The sequence below is a fragment of the Crocuta crocuta genome, unplaced genomic scaffold, assembly GCF_008692635.1.
Source record: "Crocuta crocuta isolate KB4526 unplaced genomic scaffold, BGI_CrCroc_1.0 scaffold50, whole genome shotgun sequence".
NCBI lineage: Eukaryota > Metazoa > Chordata > Mammalia > Carnivora > Hyaenidae > Crocuta > Crocuta crocuta.
Genome location: NW_027527428.1, coordinates 347,739 through 372,562, shown reverse-complemented (window position 1 = coordinate 372,562; position 24,824 = coordinate 347,739). Strand labels below are relative to the sequence as shown.

Below are 24,824 nucleotides of genomic sequence, written 5' to 3'. Positions count from 1 at the left end.
CCCCCCCATCCTGGACCAGCCCAGGGCCCAGAGTTTTCCATAACCAGCCGGCTACATCGAGGAGCATAACAGGAAGTCTTGGTGGGAGAGGGGTTGGGGATACTGTGACTAACCAGTTCTGGAACAGCCCTTCTGTCTACACCTGCCTTGTCTCTGTCCTCAGTGACTCCTCACCAGCCGTCCCTCCCTCCAGAGCCTCTGCTCTTCCCAGCCCGGCGTGGTCACAGTTGGGACCGGTCACTTAGCACGGCTCCACCAGGTCCCTCGGGTTGTGGTTTGCCTGAGAACAGATTGCTTGGAGACCCTGTTAAAACTGAGTACTGATCGCCGCCAACCTGCCCTCCCCCACCTTAGCGGCTCCGTGTCCGTGAGGGTGGGGGCAGGGGAGAGCTCTGAGGGCTCGCCATCCAGTACAGCTGGATGCAGTTGGATACCGTTAAGAATCAGAGGGCTGACTGGGGCGCCTGGGTGGCTCAGTCGGTTGAGCGTCCAACTTAGGCTCAGGTCATGATCTCACAGTTTGTAGGTTCGAGCCCCGCGTTGGGCTCTGTGCTGACAGCTCAGAGCCTGGAGCTGCTTCCGATTCTGTGTCTCCCTCTCTCTCTGCCCCTCCCCCACGCATGCTGTGTTTCTCTCTGTCTCAATAATAAATAAACACTTAAAAAAAAAAAGAATCAGAGAGCTGACTGACGTCTTGGCCAGCAGAAGCCCAAATTGAGCCTTTTCCTTCTGAAACTTACTAAGCACAAAGCCTCTCTCACTCTCTCTCTCTCTCTCTCTCTCTCTCCTCCTCCTCCTCCTCCTCCTCCTCCTTCTCCAGGAAGCCTTCCAGGCTTACCCCCACATGCACTTAACTCGGTTTGTTGGTTTTGAAATGTAAAGTCTTGAAATCAGATATCCTTTGTGCTTGGTTAGGACAGAGATGTCTGCGTTTGGGTGAATGGTAGAGGATCCGCAGTTCTGGGCTTTGGGAATAAGTTAGATCTGCAGGCTCTCCCCCGCCTCACCCCACACCCCTGCCCAAGTTCCCCCGGGGGCTTGGCGGAAGGTGCCCGGGGATAGGCAGCTTCCCGGTACTTCGTGGTGCCCACGCAGACCACTGCCACGACTGTTTCTGGACAGTGTTGTGCCAGGCTACGTCCACTGTCGTCGTGGAGGTGGCCGGGGTCCTCCACAGCAAGATAGCACCCCCTTCCTGATGTGGTACAAGCACCCAGCTCCCTTTGCACAAGGAAGAGAAGGCTCCTGGGCAAGTGCCCTCGCTTTGAGCTGTGCTGTTGGCCAGAAAGACACTCTGTTCAAAATCGCTCGCTCTGCAGACTGTGTTTGTGCCCGAAAAAATGTCTATACAGAGCCCATCTCGGTTGATCACATGACCTGCGAAAGGCCCGAAGGAAGCATCAGAGCAGTGGAATGCTGAAAAGGCTACTTTCTGTCAAAGCATTCTTTCTGTGATGTGAATCATCGCCTCCTCCCGTATTTGGTTTGTTGGTACAGGTTTTCACATAGAAGCCTTGAAACCAGGTGCTTTTGTAGCTGGCTGAGGCCGCAGTGGCTGCATCAGGACGAAGGATAAAGTTCTGGGTCCCCAGAAATCAGTCAGACCCTCAGTCTTTCCCCTCAGCTCTGTGAACACCCCCCTACCCCCGCCAGACCATCCCACCATCCTTTGGAAAATGCCCCTTACAAGGGTCTGATTTTAGTGATTTTCTGACCCATTTCCTTTCCTAAAAAGTGCCGTGATCTCGCTTCAGAACTGCCTTCGCTTTCCTTTGACTGGACAGAGAAGCCCAAGTGGGACAGAACAAGACCTTCTCTGCTGCTTGCCATCCAGCTGCTAATGCGTTAGCCATGTCAGTGCAAGCTGTTTTTTTAAGGTTTCTTAAAAATGTATTTTGAGAGAGAGAGAGAAAACGAGCAGGGGAGGGGCAGAGAGAGAATCCCAAGCAGGTGCGACATCATCTGCGTGGATTCCAATGCGGGGCTTGAACTCCTGGACCGCGGGATCACCACCTGAGCTGAAGTCCGGCCCTCACCTGACTGAGCCGCCCAGGTGCCCCTTTCCCTCATTGCACACATATTGCCAATCATTTGCCACTAAGGTTCCCTCTCTGGTGACTTCTGCAGGCAATAAGTGCCTGCTGGATGCTTCCTCAGACCCTGCTGCAAGCCCTTGGGTTCTTCTCTTGTGGCCAATTAGAAAATGTTCACCTTTTACTGTTGGCACGCGGCTCACTCACGCTGCCTTCCCATCTTCCCACCACCCATCTCCAGAGCTTTGCCAGTGTCCCCAGTGGAAACTCTGCCCTTGAACCACCGACTCCCTGTTCCCCCCACCTGGCCGCTGGCAACCACCATTCTGCTTTCTGTCTCTATCAATATCATGTAAGTGCAGTCATAGAATGTCTGTCCTTCCGTGTCTGCCTTCCGTCGCTGAGCACGACGTCCTCAAGGCTCCCCCAGGTCGTAACAGGTGTCAGAATTCCTTTCCGTCGGAAGGCTGAATAATTTCCCGTTTTGTTTATTCATCCATCCGTCGAGGGGCACTTGGGTTGTGTCCATCTCTTGGCTCCTGTGGCTCATGCTGCTTAGGAACCTGGGTGCGCAGGTATCTGTTGGGGGGGGTCCCTGCTTTCAGTTCTTTCGTGGATCAGCATGATTGCTGGATCACAGGGTCATTTCATGTGTGAGGTGTTTTGTTTTGTTTTTTTGAGGAACCACCGGCCTGTTTTCCAGAGCAGCTGCAGAATTTACATTCCCGCGGCAAGGCAGACGGTTCCAGTTTCTCTACATCCTTGCCAAGACATTTTTGTTTTTTTTTTTGGTAATAGCCATTCCATTGAGTGTGAAGTGGCACTTTAATTTGAAAGGCAGATGGACCAGGATGGTTAGATTTCCTCCGCCCTGGTTTACACTCCGGATGCCATGGATCTCCTTCTATCTCAGAGGAAGACTCTTCACCGGGAGCAGAGGGATGGGAATAAGGAGCAGCTGTGGGGGGAGCAGACCGTAAATTAGAAGGTCTGGTGATCTAGCGAGTTCTTTAGGTCCTGATTATTTGCAGTCGAGTTTTTCGAGTGATTCTGTGTCCACATCCCATCTGGTACCAACCTCAACCTGGTGAAATAGTCAGGTGTCCTCTCATTTTTTTTTTCCCCCCGGAAGAGGCTATCAAGGTGAGTGATGCGAGGCAGGGAGGTACTGATCCAGAGGAACCAGTCCCTGACTCCTAACCTGATGCGCGCGATGAAGACAGTTTTGGAAGTGTTGGTGCGGTGCGGGGTGTGGGGGGATGTGGGAGCTGGGAAGATGGAGATTGGCCTTGTTGTTGGGGAGCACTCTAGGGAGAGCTCTATCTTACAAGGTCAGATTTCCTGTATGAAGTTTGCTGGCTGTGGGGTTTTGTTGTTTGTTTTTGAAAATAAAAATTAAATTCTTCTCTTATGGAATTCTTCGCTGCACCATCACATGGCTGAAGAAATGTCTCTTGGAGCACACGGGTGCCCATGCCAGATGCCTGTCGCAGCTCCTGTGAAGGGCCCTGGTTAGCGGCTCGGTCAAGATGACCAGCTCCTGCTCAGGGTTTTCTGCCGGAAGCTGTGTGTGAGCCCCAAAAGCTCAAGTCTGTTCCGGTCGGTCATTGGACGTCCCAAGTGTGCGTCCAGCCTCGAGGGGGGTTGGGGACTTGCAGTAAGTGGTGTTATTGGCCTGGGGGCCGACTGTTCCCCAGGTTTGCCTCTCCCAGCCTCTGCACCTTCCCCCATGTGGCAGAAGGAAGGTGACCTTGTGTCCCTGGAGCCATCATGAACGTGGTTCTATTTCATTTAAATTTTTTTCATTCTGATTATTCTTTTTCTTTTTATTATTATCTTTAAAAAATATTTTTAAATGTTTATTTATTTTTGAGAGAGAGAGAGAAAGAGCGAGCAAGTGGGAGAGGGGCAGAGAGAGAGGGGGATCCAGAATCCGAAGCAGGCTCCAGGCTCTGAGCTGTCAGCAAAGAGTCTGACTTGGGGCTCGAACTCACAGATTGTGAGATCATGACCTGAGCCGGAGTCGGATGCTTAACCGACTGGGCCACCCAGGTGCCCCTTTTTATTATTACTTTAGAGAGCGAGAGAGCATGTGAGTTAGGGAGAGGGGCAGAGGGAGAAAGAGAATCTTAAATTTTTTTTTAAAGTTTGTTTATTTTTGAGAGAGATAGAGAGAGAGACAGAGGGTGAGCAGGGGAGGGGCAGAAAGAGAGGGAGACACAGAATCCGAAGCAGGCTCCAGGCTCTGAGCTGTCAGCATGGAGCCCAACACAGGGGCTCAAATTCACAAACTGCGAGATCATGACCTGAGCCAAAGTCTGACACTTTACCGACTGAGCCACCAGGTGCCCCAAGAAAGAGAGAATCGTAAGCAAGCTCCTTGCTCCATGCAGGGCAGGGCTCGATTCCAGAACTCTGGGATCATGACTTGAACTGAAACCGAGTTGAATGCTCAATGGAGTAAGCCACCCAGGCACCCGTTTCTTTTTATTTTTTAAATAAAAAATAAGCAAGAAATAAGCAAGAAACAAAGTTCTTATTCCAATGGATGGAGCGACAGATCAGGATGGTCCCAAGCCTGAGGAGACTTTCTTCTCTCTGGGGGAGGGGAGGGAGGAGGTACTTGCCCTGGACATCTGCCCATGGCTTGCCTGTGACCCTTCTTCCTCTGACTTCACACGAGACTTGTCTAGTGGCCTCACCCCGAAGGAGGCTTCTTTGAATCTAAGGGAATCTGTGGCCACTGGCGAGCCAGTTGGGAAATTTAGATGTTTGGGTTTTTAATTAAATTTCTTCAGTCGAAACCAAGAATGTGGTTAACCGAAGAGCTGACACGGTCCGGTTTCTAATTCCACCATGACCACTGTGCTTTTCCGCCTTTCATGGAATTGCTTTCTTGGTCACTTTCCACTGACCTGTTTTTCCCCTGGGATCCCCTCCCCACCCTCCCCCAGCCCCTCATGTGGCATCTGAGCTAATGTCTTTCCCCTTTTCCATATTCTTTCTCTCTGCCCTTATCATCCTGGCATCTGTCGGGCACTGACTTGGGGAAGATGCTTGTTCACAATCGAAATGGCCATTTGATGTTGCCTGTCCCTTAAACCAGGACCTTGTCCTATTCTTTCCTTCTATGTGAGGGTTCAACAGATAGGATCCACCAACCAGTGCGGCCACCAGAGCAGCGGGGTTCTGTTGGGGAAGGAGAGAGAAGCCAACCTGTCACAGGCTCGTAGCAGGTGTTCCCAGCATCTCTTTCTTAACCTCTGTAGGCCTGGATGTGGACATTATTTCCTCTGACTGTTTGGAGACTGGAAGGAACATCCTTTTTTTTTAAATTTATTTCTGAGAGAGAGAGAGAGACAGTGTGAGCAGGGGAGGGTCAGAGAGAGAGGGAGACACGGAAGCTGAAACAGGCTCCAGGCTCTGAGCTGGCAGTCAGCACAGAGCCCAACGTGGGGCCCGAACCTACGAACCGTGAGATCATGACCTGCGCTGAAGTCGGACGCTTAACCGACTTAGCCACCCAGGCGCCCCAGGAACATCCTTAACCCCCAAGCACTTGGAAGGAAGGAGCCATGTTTCTGTGGCATGCCTGACACGGGGGTCCCATCCTGGCCTAGTCACCAGTGTCTGCGTGACATTGTACGAGTCACTGGGCCTCTGGGGACTCACTTCCTCATCCGTAAAAGAGTCTGTTTTTAGATTGGGTGCTTTTGGTTACAGAAAAGAAACCAATTCTAACTGGCTTAAACAATCAAGTTTGGGGTGGTTCATTTGCCTGGAAAGTCTAGGCGTTGTGCGTTGGGGTGATCTGGCTCTCTCTTTTTCTCCAGTTCTTTTTATTTCTGGGTTTTAACCCTGGTAGAAGCAGAAAGGGCAGAAGGATTGGCACAGCCCTGCCTCTACAGACCCAGAGCGAGAGAACACCCTCATTTCAGCTTTCCAGAGGGCTGCTCCCACAGAAGGGCTTCCCTTCATCCCTGTGGCCCAGTGGGATGCACTGATTGGCTGTCCCGTGGTCACGTGCCTCATTTGAGCTGCAGGTGGGATGCACTGATTGGCTGTCCCGTGGTCACGTGCCTCATTTGAGCTGCAGGTGGGATGCACTGATTGGCTGTCCCGTGGTCACGTGCCTCAGTTGAGCTGCAGGTGGGATGCACTGATTGGCTGTCCCGTGGTCACGTGCCTCAGTTGAGCTGCAGGTGGGATGCACTGATTGGCTGTCCCGTGGTCACGTGCCTCAGTTGAGCTGCAGGTGGGATGCACTGATTGGCTGTCCTGTGGTCACGTGCCCCACAGCTGATCTGTGGGTGGAGGCAGTTTCTCTCCGCCCGGAGCCTCTGGGATGTGCAGATGGAAGGGAGGGCCTTAGGGACAGGGAAGGATGCAGAGAAACCTCAGAAGTTCACTCTGAATGAACTGGACTGTTGGGTAATCCACCAGGATGAATGGTGGGCAGGGGATTAGTTGTGTTTCCCCTAGGACCTGAGGGGGGTGTAGGGGCGTAGTAATGCTCAGGGACAGGTGGCAAATGGATGAAATTCACCAGTTCTTTCCTCCTCTGAGTCTCTGGACCCGAAAGTCTATTTTTTTAACAGGATGTCCTCTCGTTCCATCAAGAGACTGGGGATTTGGGTCTTGGATCCCCGATCTGGCCTTGCACGGGATTGCCCAGTTCTGGGTTCTCATTGACCCGCAGGGAAGAGTTGTTCCTGGAATAGAGACTTGACGCTTGACACGGCAGCTCTCACCTGAGGGGTCACATTGTGTCCTATTCCTGGTATGAAAAGCCCAGTGATGGGAGGTGGGGCTAATGGATGTGTGCAGACTTCTTGTGCTCCTGCGTGCGGCAGGCGGGGAGGAGCCTGAGCTCCCTGTTAGACCAGACGGATGGCTTGTTCTGGAACAGGCATGTATGTGGACTTCTGTAGATGGCTCCATCGTGTCCACACATTCACGTGTCGTCTGGTGCCCCAGCTTCTGCGGGCTCCATGTTAAAGAGATGGCTTCGCTTTCCTGGCCATTGAGCCCCAGGTGGGGGGCCCCCTATTTGCTTGTTTTGTCCGCATGTTAGACAGGTAGGCGCTGTTCGAGGAACACTGACTTACGCTCATGGGTCCCGTGAGCTCTTAATGGCCGCCATGCTGCCCTGTCAGATGCTCCAAGCTGCCCCCGTTGGCCATCGTGAGGGGGAAAAGTTCATTGTCATGGTGATAGATTATTTCTACTGGGAAGCGAGAGTGTGATTAGGCTTTTTAGCAAGGGTAGTGCAGCTGAGGAGAAGGGGTGATTATCACGTATTAAAGTGATGGATGTCCTCAGCCGCGTGCTAGCTGCTGCATTTAGTATCGCCCCATTGAATAGATGAGGAAGTCGAGGCTCCCAGGGCTTAAGTGACTTGTCCAGAGCCAGACCTGGATCTGCTCCAGCTTGGCATGTGACTGCGTCATCTAGCCTCAGGCTGCCAGCTCGGATCCCTGCTGCTTTTGGAGAGTGCTGAAAGTCACAAATCAGATGCATTTGATAAGGTCCCTGAGGCTGTGATTCATCTCTCACCCCTTCCTTGGGAGCCACCACAGACAAGTTTAAAACAGTGTCTCCTCGTCCCTTGTCCCTTCTCAGTGAAGTCAGTGTTAAAACATTTACACCATGCTCATTGAAAGATTCTCCTAGCAGAGTTTTGCTGATGAGCAACTATTATCCGCCTCTCCCCAGGTTCCAGGCCTTTCCCGGAGGTCTTCCTCTTCTGTTTTGCCATCCTCCCTGCGGGTGCAGGACTTGGTTGGGAGAGCTAGAAGTCACCGCACGCCATCTCCCGGCCAGCAAGCCTGGAGTAAGGATCCGCATGCAGGTCTATTGAATTTTTAAACCACTACATTTCCCTATATTATTGTCCTGACTCTGTTCAGTTGGGAGGTGCCTACGTCCCAGACACGCGTCAACATCATAAACCCCCTTATTGCTGAAATCCCATCAGAGATGCTCAGGCCACCGGTGTCCCCAGTTGGGTTCCTATGACATTTTCCATCTCCTGCGACCATTGGCGTTTGGAGTGATGATTCTGGGGAGGTCTAGCATCCTCACTCAAGGAGCCTTGTGAAGTTGGGTGCACATGTTTGAGGGGGACAGGGAAGTAGATTGGCTCACGACCAAGGTGTTTAATGGAAGTTTTGTGTTGAAGGATTGTAACTCTCTAATAACAGGACAGTGTTGTGGGCACTTGACTCCTCGAGCTCAAAGCTGAGCTGGGCTTTCAGCCCACACCTGTGGCTAGGCCTGCCCTTCTGATTTTCTTCTTGGAAATTGGATGGAGTTGGCCAGTGCTGTACCGACATTGCCTCCCAGTGCATTAAGGGCAGTTGAGAACTCCTTGCCCCTCTGGGGTTCACTGCCATCAGCCACCATGCACTCTGTCCTTTTCATTGACGGAGGGTAGAACATAGAGCCTGTGTGACCTTGGGGCTGGGGAGGGGTGGCAGTCAAGGTGTGTCTCATTCACCGGGTCCAGTGGATTGAATCTTGGATTCCTCCTTCTGCTTCTTTTCTTGCCTCTTCTTGGCTGAAAACCTGTGTAAATGTTACAGAAATGGGTGAGCTCCATGGCCTTATCTGCTTGGGCTGCCATTGTGTCTTTGCTCTGATGTCGCTGGATTTAACTGGGGAAGGAAATTCCCACTTTCTAGTCAAGGGGTCCAGTTCTCTTTGGGATTTCTTTTCAGAAGCGAAGAATTTGAGCTGCAGAGGGTAGACTTTGGGAAGTGCAGGCTTCAGTGCAGTGACCTATGTGAAGGTGGCTTGGAAGTGACTCACCAGCCCTGGGGCCTGTGTTGGCCTGAGCGGGCAGACGGCAGTGGGGTGTGGGGGAGGAGGCAGCGAGGTACCCTCGATGGTTCTCCATCCTGGGGTCTTTTCCGTCCCTGAATTTGTATCGCTGACCATCTAATATACACCGCCCTGGATTTTCCTTCTTCAGTAAAATCAGAAGTGTGCATTCACGGTGCCTGGCCCGATGCCGACTCCAGTAAAAACAATGTGTACTTGATGAGGTGACGGGTCAGAGGTCCAGGCCACCCTGCCATTTTGCTGCTGTGTGTGGCTGTGGGTGCTGGGGCCGTGGACTCTGCCTACTTCATCCAGACACATTGCATAGAAAAATGGCTTTTCACATCTTGCTTTTAGAAGGCGCTACCGATCTTTGCTCCAAGTAGTCCTGGGCATCACATGCCTCTGTCCCTGGTGCCTACAATTGGGGCTCAGCCAGGAGCTCTGGTTTTGCCCATTTTCAGTCTCCTAATTTGCCGTGTGGCTTTGGGCAGGTTCTGCCACATCTCGAGGCCTCAGTTTCCTCCCTTTATACCTTACAGTGTATTCGATGGTTCCTGGACCCATTTCGGCGTCGAGGGTGCCTCCTAGTTTCCCTCGCTGGTTCTGGCAGGTTTCCGCGAGCAAGGCGGCCAAGAAGGAACGCCCGGTCATTCTTGGTGGACACATCCTTCCCAGCCCTTTCTGCCGTACCGCTCGGCCTCTCGGAGAAGTGCTCAATTAAACATAAATGAAACCAAAACATACGATGGTCCCGTGGGGGCAGTTTTCATCCAACATCATTTGTGATAGCTTGGGGTGTCTTCAGAAGAAAGCGAGGGTGACCTTGTACCAAAATAAACATCTCAAAGACTAAATTACCCTCTCTGGCCTGTGGCTGGAGAGAATTTTGTTGACTTAAGGGCCTGTGGCTGCTCGCCACCCCCTCTCCACAGTGAACATTTGGACCTAGACTGCCTTCAAAGGATCGATCCTTTAGTACAGTGTCACAGAGGCCCTTCACTTAGGTAAAAATGAGATTCTCTTCTGCTCGCGGGTGGTTCCCGAGGTCGATTTGGGAAGCGGACCCAGCTGCAGGGCACGCGGCCGCGCGGCCACGCCACCAGAAATCTCCACGGGGTTGCGTCTCTGCTAGCATTTATGTGGCCTTTGAGGCTGAGATGCCTGGCTATATATAACCTGAATTGTTCTGGGAAGGAGACGTCCTCACCACGCTCCCTTTTCCTCTCCTCCCTCCCCTCCTCTTAGAGGGGGAAAAAAAAAATCCTTCCCGTTTTCTGCATCTGTGTCTTTAAGAATTCCCTCCATTGTAGCCCCGGGACAGAGACCCTTCTGTGAAAGTCTGTCGGAGGCCTGTCCTCAGTGACACCCCGCCCCCTATATTAAAAGACCATCGGAACAAGCTCCCCATTCTCCTCTGGAGAGGGTCCCTCTGTCCCAAGCCAAGCAACTCTTAAGGGAGCGTTTATCCTGGGACACTCAGCTTACAAAGACTGCTGCAGCTTCAGATAAACTCACTCAGACCCGCGGGGAGGAGGACAAAACCCCCTTTCTTCACCCCTGCGGGGAGACCAATAGAGACTTTGTGCTGGAGAGCAGGAGTCTGAGCAAACAGAGGAGGGGTCTGTGGTGGGGCTGGTGGGGGAGAGCCTCCTGGGTTATTATCTTATCAGTTTATCTTTGGGGGGCATCTCTGTGGGGGGGCAGTGGACTGTCACACACCCCCCCCCCAGAACTGCCTCCCCGGCTCTGGCTCTCCCTCCTGGTCTGCAAGATGCCCTCTGGCAAGTTTGTCTTGTTTTGCTGGGAGGAATCCCTAGGTTTTGTCTTCAACCTGTTGGGTAGGGCAAAACCCACTAGCTGGGCCAGGCCCCAACGGTGTGTGTGTGTGTGTGTGTGTGTGTGTGTGTGTGTGTGTGTGTGTGTGTGTGTGTGAAGATTCTTGGTCTAGGGGCACCTGGGTGTCTCAGTCAGTTAAGCTTCCGACTTGCTTTCAGCTCAGGTCACGATCTCACAGTTCGTGGGTTCGAGCCCTGCATCAGGCTCTGTGCTGACAGCATGGAGCCGGTTTGGGATTCTCTCTCTCTCCCTCCCTCTCTCTCTACCCCTCCCCAACTCGTGCTGTCTCTGTCTCTCTCAAAAATAAATGAGCTTAAAAAGGTTCTTGGTTTAAAGGTCTTTAGGCAGCATGCATCACGGATAAATTCGACCACCTGGGAAAGTGCTTGTGTGCATGTGTGTATGTGTGTGTGTGCGTATGTGCAGTGTGCATACACCCTCCCTTCTGGGTGTGATTGTGTGCATGAGTGTGTGCATACACCCTCCCTTCTGTGCATGGTTTTGTCACAAGCGTCCCATCTTGGGTATGTGGGGCCCCCCCGGCCCCCACCTTTGGCTGTTGCCATAACTCTGGCGTAGCCTTTGCTACATGCGGCCAGAGGTAAATCAGCACTGTCTGTGAGTCGCTGGAATTGGAGTCTTGTCGTGGGACGGCTCCGGGCCCGGCCTCCCCAGGAGCTGGGTACCTGAGCCTCCCGCCCTGCCAGAGCCCGGAGCCTCTCCCTGCTGACCAGCAGGGGGCCACCCCCCCACCTCACCCCTCCCCGCCAGGGCCCAGCACAGCGCATGTGCACAGGCGGAAGAGCTGAGCGTGCCAGGGCCAAGGCAGAATGGGGGTGCTGCCGGCCCTAGCCTTCCCGCCTCCCCCTCCCCCTCCATCTCCTGCCCTTCCCTGCTCCCTTCCCCCAGGCGCGAAATCTACTTAAGGTGCTAGAAGGTGGAGCTGTGTGTTCTGGTCTATCTTGCACCCCTCTCGAGCCTGTGCCCTTGGGGCGCTTGGCTCCCACGTGTGCCCGCTGGAGTGGGGAGACGGCCCAGCTGGGGCTGGAAGGGAGAAGCCTGGCTGCGTCGGCGAACGGGCTGGGTCCAGGCGCCTTGCTGGAGCCGGGGGTCCAGAAAGCGTCTTCCCTGTTGATGTTAGAGAGGAACCCTGACCCAGCCGCGGCCCCAAAGCTGTGACTCTGTCTTCCCATTTTCTTTTCTCAGGGTGGGGGGCCCTGGGGGCTGACCTGTCTGTGGGAGTTGGGGTGGGGGACAGGAGAGTTGGCCCCTGAAATTCCGGAGTCACCTGTGTTCTGTCTCCGTGTGGCTCTGGTCTTCCTGCGGATGCCTGGTGGAGGTGTGGGGGAGGGGCAAGGAGCGAGGCCTTCTCGGCAGGGCTTTCCGGGCCCAGGGCAGAGTCCCTGTTCCTTCATGTATCGCAGCTGCTGGCACAGCCGGGGTCTCACATCCCAGGGCAGGAGGCTCCTGGGCCTTCCCCCTTGTCTGGTGGAGCCTGACTTGGCCACTACCCTGGGCCTGCCCGCAGTGTGAACCAGGGGGGTGAGAGTCACCCTGAATCACTGAGGGGGACTTCCTACAGGAGGGCGGGTGGGTCTCAGAAGCAGGCGCCGGGCATGGGGAAGAGGGGTTTGCGGAATTCAGGATGGAGCCCAGAGGGTGTTGGGCGAGAAATAAACTGCGCTCCTTCCGCGGTTATACAGACACGCAGGCACCGATGGTGGCAGGAAGGAAAGTGAGCCGGTGGGGTGGCCGGGTTCGGGGTGGGGGGAAGGCATGGAGCAAAAGAGGGGAGCCCGAGCTCTTGTCTTGGGGACGGGGTGGGAAGGGTGGTGACTCGGGGGAGGGTGGCGAGGATGCGGAACCGCAGGCAGACGTCAGCCCTGGAGAAGCAGTCGCATCCTCAGCCTGGACGTTGGGGAGCGGGTCTCCACATCCTTGGTGTGTCCCTGGACTCGTCTCCCGGCACGGGACCCGGAAAACGGGTATCGCTGGCCCCGGGTCCCTGCCATCCCCAGGGACGTTGGCACAATGGCAGCACCCACCAGATGGGACAGGGCCAGATGGGTGTGGCTCCAGGTCACTCCTGGCAGGCCGGCCGCCTTCGTGAGGGGGCCCCGCTTGTTGCGTCACCTTTGTCGCGGCGTGAGCCCTCGTTTCATAGGGCGAGTGTTTCGGGTTGGCTTCTTACCATACCTGGAGGCTTTGGTGCCACGGATCTACGGATTGGCCGCCTGAGGGAGGGTGAAACTTGCCTGGGGTCTCACCCGCATCTCCAGGTTTGCCTGCTTCTCTCCCAGGCGAGAGGTCTTGGATTGCTTACCCTGCCCCTCTGTGCCCCGCAGAGTCCACAGGCCCAATACCGAGGCCGCGCCCCCAAGTCCCGCCCAGCTCTGGAAGTAACACGAGCACATGTTTTACGACGTGTGCCCGTGTGGGTCTGTGAGTGTGTCCGGGTATGTGCACGGACTCCCTTGTCCCTCGGTGCTTCGTGCACATTTCCCTGTGGCTCAAGTCGCTCCTGCCCGGGAAGGATGCCATCCCGCTTTCCACCCAGGCCCAAGGACCGTGAGTGGGACCCTTGCCTCGGCGACGGTGAGGGCGTGAGAACCCGTTGGTCCATATACAGCCTGGCCAAGGGCCGGGAGGGGCAGGAGAGTCCGCTTGGCATCAGAAGTCAGGCTGCTGGTCTCCCGGTAGCGGGCGGAGGGGGGCTCACCTCTATTGCATCAGCCCCGAAGGGGGGGTTGGTGAACAGGCAGCACTGAGCACGAGGTCCGGAGGCTCAGAGCAGGTGGTCGAGGAGGGAGGGCGGCTCCGGGGATTGTTCTGTGGGGCTGGGACAGTGCTTGTGTGGGTCCGTGTTTGGGCAGATGACCGGTACCTCTTCCTTTAGCTCGTTGTTCACACACCCTGGCGCAGCCCACGTTCAGGCGGCCCAGAAGCAGCCCTTTCTGCTGGTCTTCAGCCTTCCTGGGGCACCAACATGCCCTCCCCCAGCAGGGCAGGTCGGCCTCACCGGTTTGACCGGGAGGAGAGTCTGTGGTGGCTTGACCCCTGCTGTCACCGCCCCTTGCAGTGGGCGAGGGGAGCTTTCTCTGTGAGGCGTGTGTTTTGGAAAACGACGGAACATTCTCCAGTCTTCTCAGGGGCGCTGCTAATTACCGTGTTGCTGTGTTCCCTTCGGGTCCAGTCCTGACCGGGAGGACGGAGGCTGCGTTTGGGACGTGCCCACGGGGGCGGCCTCTCTCTGGACTGAAGCTTGCCTGGTAGCACCCGGGCGGCACCTGGGGTCACAGGCAGGTGTCCCCCTGCCCTGGACACCAGCCTCCTGTTCTTGCACTTGGGGGGGTGACGCCTCACCACAAGGGAGCCTTCAGCGGGAAAGGCGGGGCTGGGCGGCCCGCGGGATGAGCAGCAGGGGGTGGGGGAGCGTTGTCATTTATTAGATCCGCAAAAACAATACGGGGTTTGTCCCCGGGGTATAGTGGTGCCTTTGGTGGGGGGGGGGAAGCTGCGATGGCCCCAAGCGGAAAGAAAACAAGCACAGGTCTGAGGGAAACGTGGTGACCGCGGGAGCAGGGAGAGAAGCACCTTTGTTTAGGGAGGTCAGGGCAAGTTGGGGGGGCGGGGCAGAGCAGGGAGGAGGTGTGTGAGGAGCACTCCCAGGCAGGGACGATGGGCTTGGGAACCTGGACCCCTAGAAGGACAGCAGGCTCGATGGGAGTTTGTGGGGTGGCTGGCCCCCAAGGCCTTGCACTCTGGGGCGGGTTTGGGGGAGCCATTTGTGGGTGTGGATGCTCAGCTCTGACACACTCCTCGCAGGAGGCGGGGGTTCAGAATCGCACAGGGGCAGATACGACCCTGTGCTGGGAGAGGAGTTCTACACTGTTCAAGTTCCGTGGTTGGGAGTTAACAAGAAGTGCTAGTGCTACTTATTAGTGGATAATACTTGCCGACACTCTAGCACATTCTGTGTTCATTCTAAGACACGCACACATAGCATACGTGTAAGGTTGCTCGGGCACACGTGCACACATGCACGCACCCGCTCACGTATTCCTCACAGTGGCCCCATGAGGAAGGCATCGTTATTATCCGTATTTTACAGATGAGGAAACTCGGGCACAGAGAGGGCGAGTAACATCAAAGATCACACAGCTATCAAGTGATGCAAAGCTGGCCCCAAACCGAAGCTCTTGGGCTCGGGGGTTGTGCTTGAGCACCAGGCTGTGTTCCCAGGGAGCTGCAGTCATTCGTGGTTGGTCATTCCGTGGTCACGTCCACCCGCCCCGCAGCCTTGCGAGGGCTTTGTGTGTCCTCGTTTTCAGTGGCAGAGCCTGAGGCTCACAGAAGTCAAGTGACTGAGCTCGGGGTCACCCACTTGCGGTGCTCCCTCGCGGACACCCGCGCCCTGGATCCCTTACCACAGGCAGGCTGCCTTGCGGGGGGCTCGGGATCGTTAAATCCCTGTATTTCATGTTTGAGGGAGGGTCCGGAGGAGCCGGCGTGTCTGTCCCCGTCTCACCGAGGGGGCCGGCGTGGGAGGAAGAGGGGGTTCGCTCTGCCCCCTGCCTGTGGGGTGCTCTGTCCTGTTTCCCTGGCTCCGCCCCCACAGTCCCAGCTCCTGGGCCTTGCATGTTGCTGACGCGAATCCTCCTTCTCCCCCCCCCGCCCCGTTTTTTCCACTTGTGATGACGCATCGGCCTCCTGAGGCAGCTGACAGTGCCAAGTGGGGCCTGTCTGTTCCCTGAAGGAAGCGCATCCTGTCCTCCCTATTCAGTGTCTGGGGTCCGCCCGGCTTAGCAGGGCTTCCTTCATTGTTCGCAGGAGCTAGGGTGGAGGAAGGGACAGACGCTGCCCTGGGCTGGGTGTGCGGCCTTGAGCGGTGGGTCCAGCGGGCTTTCTGAGGGAGACGGGGGGAATCAGGGACGCAGTGCTCCGTGAGGCTGTTCCCTTCCCGGGTTCCCTGGTGAGACCTCGTCTTTACTGATCTGTGGGTCCCCTCCGGCCCCCGCCCCTCCCTTCTTCTCCCATCTTCTCCTCGCCCTCCCCCCTCCTTCTCCTCACCCCTCCCTCCTCCTCACCTTTGCATGGCTACCTCTTTAAAGGCACAGGCGCCTGATGATAAGTGAGCACTTACTATGTGTTGGGCTCTGTGACATTCTTTCCACCTGCCGCATCCGTCCTCCTGACACAAACGTTGGAAGGGATTTCATTTTGCAGCTGGTTTTGCTGATGTGGTTGAGATGTTCTGTATCCTGCCCGGCGTCACAGCTGGTGAGGGGCAGAGCAGGGACTTTAGATCAGGCTTGGGGACTGGCAGGTCCTGCCTTCTTGCCTCTGCTCAAAGCTGGCTTGGCCCTCGGCCCCTCTGAGAGGCCCTCTCGGGGACCCCTTCCTTCCAGGCCATGGCCGCCCTCTTTTGAATTTTCAGCACTGAGTTTTTAGACCCTGGTTATGACGTTTTATTCACAGTCACTGTGAGTTGCTTTTTAAGTGTATGCACAAGCCTGAAAACATGGAGCACTTTTCCTGTGACTTTTGTGTCCCTCAGAGCATCCGGCACAGGGCCGGGCACGCTGTGGTCGCTGTAAGCACTTGTTAAATGGAAAGGAAAACCCTAATGTGTTGAGTGTGTGTGACTTGCCACCTTCTGGCGGCATTACACGTGTTGGTGACTATTATTAGCATCGTTACAGATGAGAAGACAGGAAAGTGTGCGCAGGATCAGACTGCTGGTGAGGGGCTCGGCTGGTCTGAGCGGGGAGCCCGTGGGCTGTGCGGCCACCACTGTCAGCCGGGGCTTTTGGTCCCTGGGAGGTGGGCGAGCCACATTTATGCTAAGGATTGCTGGCCGGGGCAGGGAGGGGTGGCTCTGAGCATGATACCTCATTCTTTTCCCTTGAGCTGCCTACCTGCACACCAACTCTTTTTTTTTAAAAACGAGTTTTGTTTCTTTAATGTTTATTTTTGAGAGAGAGAGAGAGCAGAAACATGTGCGCATATGCAAGTGAGGGAGAAGCAGAGAGGGAGACAGAGGATCCAAAGCAGGCTCTGTGCTGACAGCGGAGAGCCTGACGCAAGGCTGGAACCCACGAACCTTGAGATCATGACCTGAGCCGAATTCGGATGCTTAACTGACTGAGCCCCCCATGCACCCCGAAACCAGCTTTATCAAGAAGTAACTTACATCTTACAAAGTTCACCTATTGTCAACGTTCAACAGCGTGAGTTGCAGTAAATTTGTAAACTTGAGTGACCATCCCGACGATGCAGGGGATTTGTCCCACAATGCAGTTTTGCCACATCTATCAACTCCTCTTCCCCCTGCCCCCCCGCCCCTGCAGATTTCCTTGTGCCCGTTAGCCACCGGTCCCCTCTGCCCTGGCCAGCCCTAGGCAACTGCTGATATGCTCTGTCACTTTCCCTACGTGGGCGTTTTGTATCCATGCAGGCCTCCGACTTGGCTTCTTTGGCTTAGGATGATTCTGAGAAAGTGGCCAAGTGGCCGCCACTGACTTTTCATCGAGGGGTGTATGTGTGTGTGGGGTGCAGTGAATAGGTTAACCGGAAATGTACAACACATTTATGTGATGGTAGGAGGGTGGGGGCTGTACCTGGGGGTCTGAGGCGTGTCTTGTCTACGCCGCTTCCTGCCTGGGCTCCTGATCCACACGTCCCACCTTGCCAGCCAGCTTTCATGGACCTGGCTTCCTCCTTCCGGGCGGTTTCGGCTTAATTAAGTCATAATGACAGACGGAGCAGCTCTGTTTCCTGGCAATTAAAGTAAGTGGAAGATTGGAACTTGGGCCAGCCCTCCTCCCAGCCAGGAAGGACTTGACCCTCCCAAGGCCTCGTTCCCACTCCCCAGAGGCCGTCTGGGAGGATGTTGGCGAATTCCCTCCTCTCTCCAAGGCTCCCCCTTGGCTGATTCTCAAGACTGTTATATACAAGAGTAAAAATGCCCAATTTCATGAATTTAGGTTTTTTTTTTTCCCACCTCCCCAGCCCCAATCCAAGGAGACAAGGAGAGAGGGGCCATTTATTCATTCAGTAAACTGGTCTTGGGTGTCTGGCAGTGGAGGCTCCCAGCCTGGAGGGGGTGAGGAGGCGTGAAATGGACGAGCTGAGGCAGAGCGAGCAAGAGCACCCACCCCCAGATGGGGGAGACCGCAGCGCTGCCTGCCCTGGTCAGGAAGAAGTGGGCAGTGTGGCTGCAGAAGGTGGGGATGCTCTGCTCCCAGGAGGTGGCCCACTGAAGCTGTGGTCACTGCTAAGGGACAGACACAGGAGGAGAAAGCTGGTGGGAGATGCCCCGTCCCAGGCTCTGGGGGGTGCGGGGTGTTGGGGAGCCTGCCGCGTCCCCCGCAGACACGCAGTCAGTGCTTCCTCGGCTGCCGGCCCTCGGAGGCGCTCCGGAGACCCTCCTCTGGTTTTACACCACGATTCAAACCACACTTGTTCCTCCCAACCCCTGGATGCACAACCTCTCTCTGCAGAGTCCCGCCTCCCTGCCACGCGCTTGTATTTTCTGTCCATTCAGCTCTTTCCCGTCCGCATCTGGGTTTTGCAGAGTCCTGGTTTCATTCTCCTTCTCAACCCAGCCTTCTGTTTGCATTTTTCCACGTTCTTCCATCTCCCGTCTTCGTGTTTCGTTTCATTGCCCCTGCGGTGTTCTGCCAAGCGGACACCACGTTTGCTTCGCACGTAACTCGGGTAGAAAACCACCAGCTTTAGGTTAGCCTGATGTACACGAGGCCCCGGAACTTCTTGTGTGGTGCTTCTTGTGCCTTTCGGTCACACTGGGTGTTGCAGTGGCAGGATGCGCGCCGCTGCCGCGTTCCTGGTCTCTGGTGTCTTCTCCCCGCTCCTCCCGAGATGCACATCCCGGAGATTCAGGAGTTGCTTCAGTTTTGTTCTTGGATCTGCCCGACACTCAGCCGCAGCCGAGCAAATGTTTGTGCCCGTGAGCGGATTTCCAGGCTCCGGGACGGGGGGCGGGTGCAGAATTCTTAACCTTTGAAGGAGAAGCTTGAGTGTCCGGCTTGCCCTGTGTCCCCGGGGGCCGCTCCATGTTTCCATGTTGGCTGCACCCCTCCCTCTCCCCCTCTCTCCCTGCCTTCCCGTCCTGGAGGGACCACTGGGCACAGGAGGGATGGGAAGACGGGAGCAGCCTGCTCTGGGATTCCTTCCAGGCGTTGAAAAGCCCTCCTCTTTTCGTAGCCCTCCCCGGGCTCAGGAGCTCCGAGCAGTAAGCCGACACCCCTTGAAAGAGAAAAGCCGCTTTGTGCTTCCAGTGCCGATGGCCTGGTCTCAAGTGCCACCAGTGGCCCCGACTTGGGAACCGCTAAGGGGCACTGCAGAATGCGTGTGCGCGCACGTGTGTGCACACGCAGACGTACACGAACACGTTTGTGGGGGAAGCGGGGGTGGGGGGCGCTGAGCCTTTATTCCAGGAGAGCTCTGCTGGGTCCTGTGGGGAGAGGAGGGAGGCAGTGGGAAATGTCCCGGAGGTCAGCGTGGCAGCGAGTGACGCGGACGCTGTTCGTTCTCACGGCAACGGACATACTGGAACAGTGTCGGAGGACAAACCCTTGGCAGCGGCCTAGAGAGGAACTATGTCAGAGGGCTCCTCGACGCCTTGACCAGACGTCCGTATCCCAGGGGATGATGCTTCCGTAGTATGGATTCTGTTCTGTCTTGCTGTCATTTTATTTTTTATCTGGTTTTAGCTTTTTTATTTATTTTTCAGAGGGAGAGACAGAGAGAGAGAAAGAATGCGAGCAGGGGAGGGGCAGAGAGAGAGAGAGGGAGACACAGAATCTGAAGCAGGCTCCAGGCTCTGAGCTGTCAGCACAGAGCCCAACACGGGGCTCGAACCCACGAACCGCGAGATCATGACCTGAGCCGAAGTCAGACGCTCCACTGACTGACCCCCAAGGCGCCCCTCTTCTGTCATTTTTGTAACACAGGAGATTTTCCTGTGTCTTGGCCTCCCTGGGTCATGATCCTTTGTGGCATGCGGGCCCCTCAGTCAATGGGCCATTGTTTTCTTACCAGTCCCCAGTGTTTGGATTTCCATTGTTCACCCCGAGGCTGTCATAAACTTTTTTGTTCTTTTTTTTTTTTTTTTAAATAATAAGAGCATCTGAAGTGACTTGGGTCTCTGACTTGACAATCATGTCTTATCCACTTCCTTAAACCTCCAGAGAGGCTGGGGAGAGGAGCAAAGCTGTGCTCGTGTTCTCTCACCTGCTCTTTGCAGGTGGGGGGCGGGGGAGAGGCGGTGACCCAAGCCAAGGCTGTTGACTTGGTCAATGGGAAGCAGCCTTCACCGTGGTCTCGGGTGAGTGGGGGGTGTCTCAGCTCGCTCTTTCCCAGGAGCTGTACACTCTTCCTCTCTTCATCCGCCTTCATTTTTAAAAAGCTCTCTCATTTGCAAAGCGCGGAACCTCATTGCTGCCTCCTCGAGCTTGCTTCTGCTCTCTGCTATCCACCCCCTCCCAAGTCTGCTTTTCCCAGGACACAAGGCTGGTTCGCCCCTTCATGGAGGAGGGAGGTGGTGGAAGACCAGCAGTTTGCCGGAGGGCCAGATGAGACGGACTTATGGCCAAGATGGTGGAGACCCCCCCCCACCATGCTTCTGGAATTGTCTAATCCAAGTGCTTGATCAGCACTTTACTTATGGGCTCTGGATAATGGACCCGAGGGGAGGATGTCATGGCAGCAGCCAAAGAGAATGCGTGTTTGTATGTGCATCTGACTTTGTGCATGTGAAAGTTGTGTGTCCCTGTATTTCTGACCGAGCGGAGCACTTTTAACTGAAGTTTGATGATGTGAGTCATAGAGGCTTTTGCTTTTCCCTTCTGAGTGCTCTCATGCTTACCAAGAGGAGAAAAGAAATAAGAGGTAGCGTACAATAGAATGATCCTCAGCCACAAAAAGAGTTAAGTACTGACACTTGGAACCTTGAAAGCGTTATGCTCAGTGAAAGAAGCGAGAAACAAAAGGAAACACGGATTGTATGTTTCTACTGCTATGAAAGAGACAGAAAGCAGGTTAATGATTGCCAGGTCCTGGAAGCGGGTGGGGGTGAGGGCTGTGACTGCTTCATGGGTGTGTGGGGTTTCCTTGTGGTGGGCTGACGACATTCCAGAACAGAGAGTGGGGATGGCTGCACAGCAGTGTGGACAAGCTATAGGTGCACGTTAAAATGAGGAGTTATGTTACATGAATGTTATTACTAGTAAGAGGGAAAGGGGACACCCTTTGAGGTAGAGTTTGGTCAGAGCCCCATCTTCTTGGTTCTCTGCTCCCGTCCGGTCCTCTATGCTTCCTTGGGGTCCTGGCCCCGGAACTGGATGAGGCCCTTTGCAAAGTGGACCTGATTCTGGAAGAGTCTCTTGGCAGCAGGAAACATGAGTGAGGTGGAGCCGTGTCCTGATGTTTTGGGCGCAGAAGCCCTCCCCTCAGGGCAGAGGAGAAGGGGCTTCTGTGGAGAGGGGGAGCTTTCTGGGGTCCACGTGCAAGTGTGCGTAAGCTGTCCCGCTCCGGGACATGGACCCCTCCCTCCCAGGCTGCTCCCGGCCTTGCGTGGACTTTGCCAGGCACTCTGCCTTCAGGGACCTCCTCTTCCTTTAAAAAAAAATTCACAACTGTGTTATTATCAAGACAAACATATTAACATATATTAAGACTTTTTTTTAGTCTAAAAGTTTGTGTTCTTTTATTCTTCTGATTTCAAAATTATTAAAACATGTTCATAGCCCTTAAAAATACCATAGGCATGAGGCGCCTGGGTGGCTCAGTTGGCTAAGCGTCAACTTTGGCTCAGGTCATGATCTCATAGTCCATGAGTTCGAGCTTCGTGCTGGGCTCTGTGCTGACACCTCAGAGCCTGGAGCCTGCTTCGGATTCTGTGTCTCCTCTCTCTCTGCCCCTCCCCTGCTTGCACTCTGTCTCTGTCTCTCAAAAATTACACATTAAAAAATTAAAAAAAAAAAAATACCATGGGTTCTGTCCCTGTACCTCTGGGCCCAGGTTTCCATGACCAAGCCTCTTCCTCTGAGTTGAAGGTCCCCGAAGAGTGGCTACAGCTCCCTGCAATCGCTCAGCACCCAGACCTGCCCCCCCCCCCAAAAAACCTTGAGAAGGCTGTAAAGAGGGAAGCGGCTGGAAAAAGACTCCTGGAGCCCCACCCACAGGCCTGCTGAGCCATGGCTTATGCGTTAAGTGGACGTCCTTGGGCAGAGACTGCAGTTACCCACCCCAAGCAAAGCTTACATCCAGATCTTTTTCTCCTAGCATTTGGGCTACGCGTCATGGGGGACACAGGGAGAAGCGGGGGCTGCTACCTCCCAGGAATGATGGGGTGTACACACTGGCTTAGCTCAGGTGTAGCCCAGAAATTCAAGGCAGCGTGAGATGCAGGCTGCTGACGGGGACCAGGCGGGAGTTGACAGGCCCCTGGGGCTGGAGTGAAGGCAGCTTTCCTGATCGAGGCGTGATGTATCCTTGGGGACTTCTGTGGGTCAACAGACTCATCCTTCTTGGGGATGTAGGAAAGGTCGCCGTTGTCCTTCTCTGCCCAGAAACCATGTCGAGGGGCTTGCTTTTGACACACGGTATGTATCAGTACAGGACAGAAAGGGAGTAAATTGGAACCAGGCTGTGTAACCCGTGTTTCTGATTCTGTTGCAGGGCAGTTACATGAATCGGTGGCTGCTTCCCGCTGTGCTGATTTGCAGGGCTCTGGCTTTGATGTCCCTGGTGCCCGGGGAGTCGGGCTGGGTGACCGGGAGGCTGTGCTACACAGTCAGCCTTGAGGCAGGAACCACCCCCCCCACCCCACCCCCGCACAGTGTCCATTTGTCCCCTGGGCTTCCACACCTCTGTGAATTTGGGGGCAAGTGCTTTGTTTCTTTCATGTATTTTCCAAATTTCTATGGGGCGGGACCCTGCTGAGTGGTGACTGAGAATAGGGCGCTGACCACGGTGGTTGGACCGAGGTGCTGGGAGAGACAGGCAGGCGTGAGCAGGGGAGGGTCAGAGAGAGAGGGAGACACAGAATCTGAAGCAGGCTCCAGGCTCTGAGCTGTCAGCACAAAATCCGACGTGGGGCTCGAACCCACGAACCGTGAGATCATGACCTGAGCCCAAGTCGGACGCTTAGCCGACCGAGCCACCCAGGTGCCCCACCCCCATCTTTTTATAGAGTGAGATGCAGCAGCAGATGTAGACAAAGGAGGGGCCTAAATTGGAAATTATGTTAGGAGCCTGGGGGTGGGGGGCAGAAGTCTCAGGGCAGATAAAGGGACTCCAGGCTTCCCACCCTCCCTTTCCTGTTTGCTGGCAATGAGCCAAGGCTCCTGGGGACGCACCCCTGGCCTCCGCCAGCAACATTACCCCGGGTTTATTCCAGTTCTGGGTCACCGAGGCCAGCATTCCTGAGAATGGGCTCCTGTTTGCCTTTTGGGAGGTGCTGGGCTACCATGAAAACCACCCTGGCCAGGTGACACTTGGCCGAAGCTCAGCCAGCAGCCGGCCCAGACATCTGGCCATGGAGGTGACTTTGCACTTGCGGGATTCGTGCTCCTCATCAGCACGTGGGGTAAAGGAACGCGCCTCCCAGGGACGCTGGTGCTGGTGTAACTGAAGTGTATGTACCTGTGCATGTCTGTCGGTGGGAGAAAAGGTTCTGCAAAGTGATGTGATCCCAGGTGATCGTAGCACCATCTCCTTTAATCTTCTGAGCACTCGGCGAGCGTGGGAACTTCTTTTTTTTTTTTTTTTTAATGTTTTATTTATTTCTGAGAGAGAGAGACAGTATGAGCAGGGGAGGGTCAGGGAGAGAGGAAGACACAGAATCTGAAACAGGATCCAGGCTTTGAGCTAGTTGCCAGCACAGAGCCCGACGTGGGGCTCGAACCCACGAACCGTGAGATCATGACCTGAGCCGAAGTCAGACGCTTAAACTGACTGAGCCACCCAGGCATCCCGAGCGTGGGAACTTCTACAAATGCCGACTGAGTGGCCTGGGTTTGCAGCTCTGGGTGTCCGCAGGTGTCCACTCACTCACCGTGCCTGTGTGTGAACACGGGCAGTGGGATGTACAGGTGCCAGGCTGGGAGGGGCCTGCATCTCGCAGCTCAGGTGGTTACGGGCCTTTTTCTTACTGTGTTTCTGCCCCTGGAGCTGCCCAGGGCCTGGTCTCCGCCAGCCCGACTCTTGGGCTATGATGCCCTCTAGTGTGTAGGTGAGATTACTGCAGACGCATCTCCAAATTTTACCAACTTTGAGGCTGGGACTGACAAACTGAAAATCCAAGCTGCCTTTTCTCTACCCAGTTGGACATCGCTTTAAGGAAGTTGTGTGTCTTTGCAAAATGTTAAACATACTTATGCCCAGCCTTGTTGCCAAATGAATTTAAGGCACTTTATTGACAATCTTATTTTTATAAGTAAAGAAAATAAAGGTGGAAAACATAAGACGAAGGAAGCCACAAACATAGCTAGGATCAAACGGTCTGCTGTAATCCTTATATGTGTCATGGATATGGACTAGAGCAGTCTAGAGCCTTCGATACGGTCTAGAGTAGTCTAGAGCCTTCTAGATCAGTTCTGTCATTTCTCAGTAGATCACATTGTCCATGTGCCTGGACTGGTAGAGATGCCCCGGGCCTCTGGGCTCCCTGTAAGATGCCACGTGGCTGAGGCGTCATATTCTTACAGGGAATTCTGAACCTCAAGTAACTTCTGGGTTCATTCCCTGTCCTTCCCCTTTAAGGAGGCGTGCGGCGTAAATAGCAACGAGCAGGTCTGTGCTTCTCAGAGGAAGGCCGGACCAGGGCAGTGACAGCTGGTGTGATGAAGGATGGGTACTCTTTTGAATATCAAAAAAGTGGTGGTTCTCCAGCCTAAGTGCATCTGAGCCACATGGAGCGCTGTTAGAACACGGATCCCTGCTTCCACCCCTAGAGTTTTCCGATGCAGTAGTTCTTGGGCAGGGTCCGGGAGTCTGCATTTCTTTATTTCTTTTTTTTTTAATATTTTATTTATTTTTGAGAGAGAGAGAGAGACAGCATGAGCAGGGAAGGGGCAGAGACAGGGAGACACAGAATCTGAAGCA

General features: G+C 54.8%; 1 protein-coding gene across 1 annotated transcript in view; it reads left to right on the top strand.

Moving 5' to 3' along the window:
- Window positions 1–24,824, top strand: part of LOC144224917 (uncharacterized) — a 154,547-nt gene that overhangs the window by 4,271 nt on the left and 125,452 nt on the right. Inside the window, exon 2 of the mRNA XM_077756006.1 lies at window positions 7,749–7,884. Within this exon, the coding sequence (XP_077612132.1) occupies window positions 7,749–7,884 (136 nt within the window). The remainder of the gene's footprint in view (window positions 1–7,748; window positions 7,885–24,824) is intronic.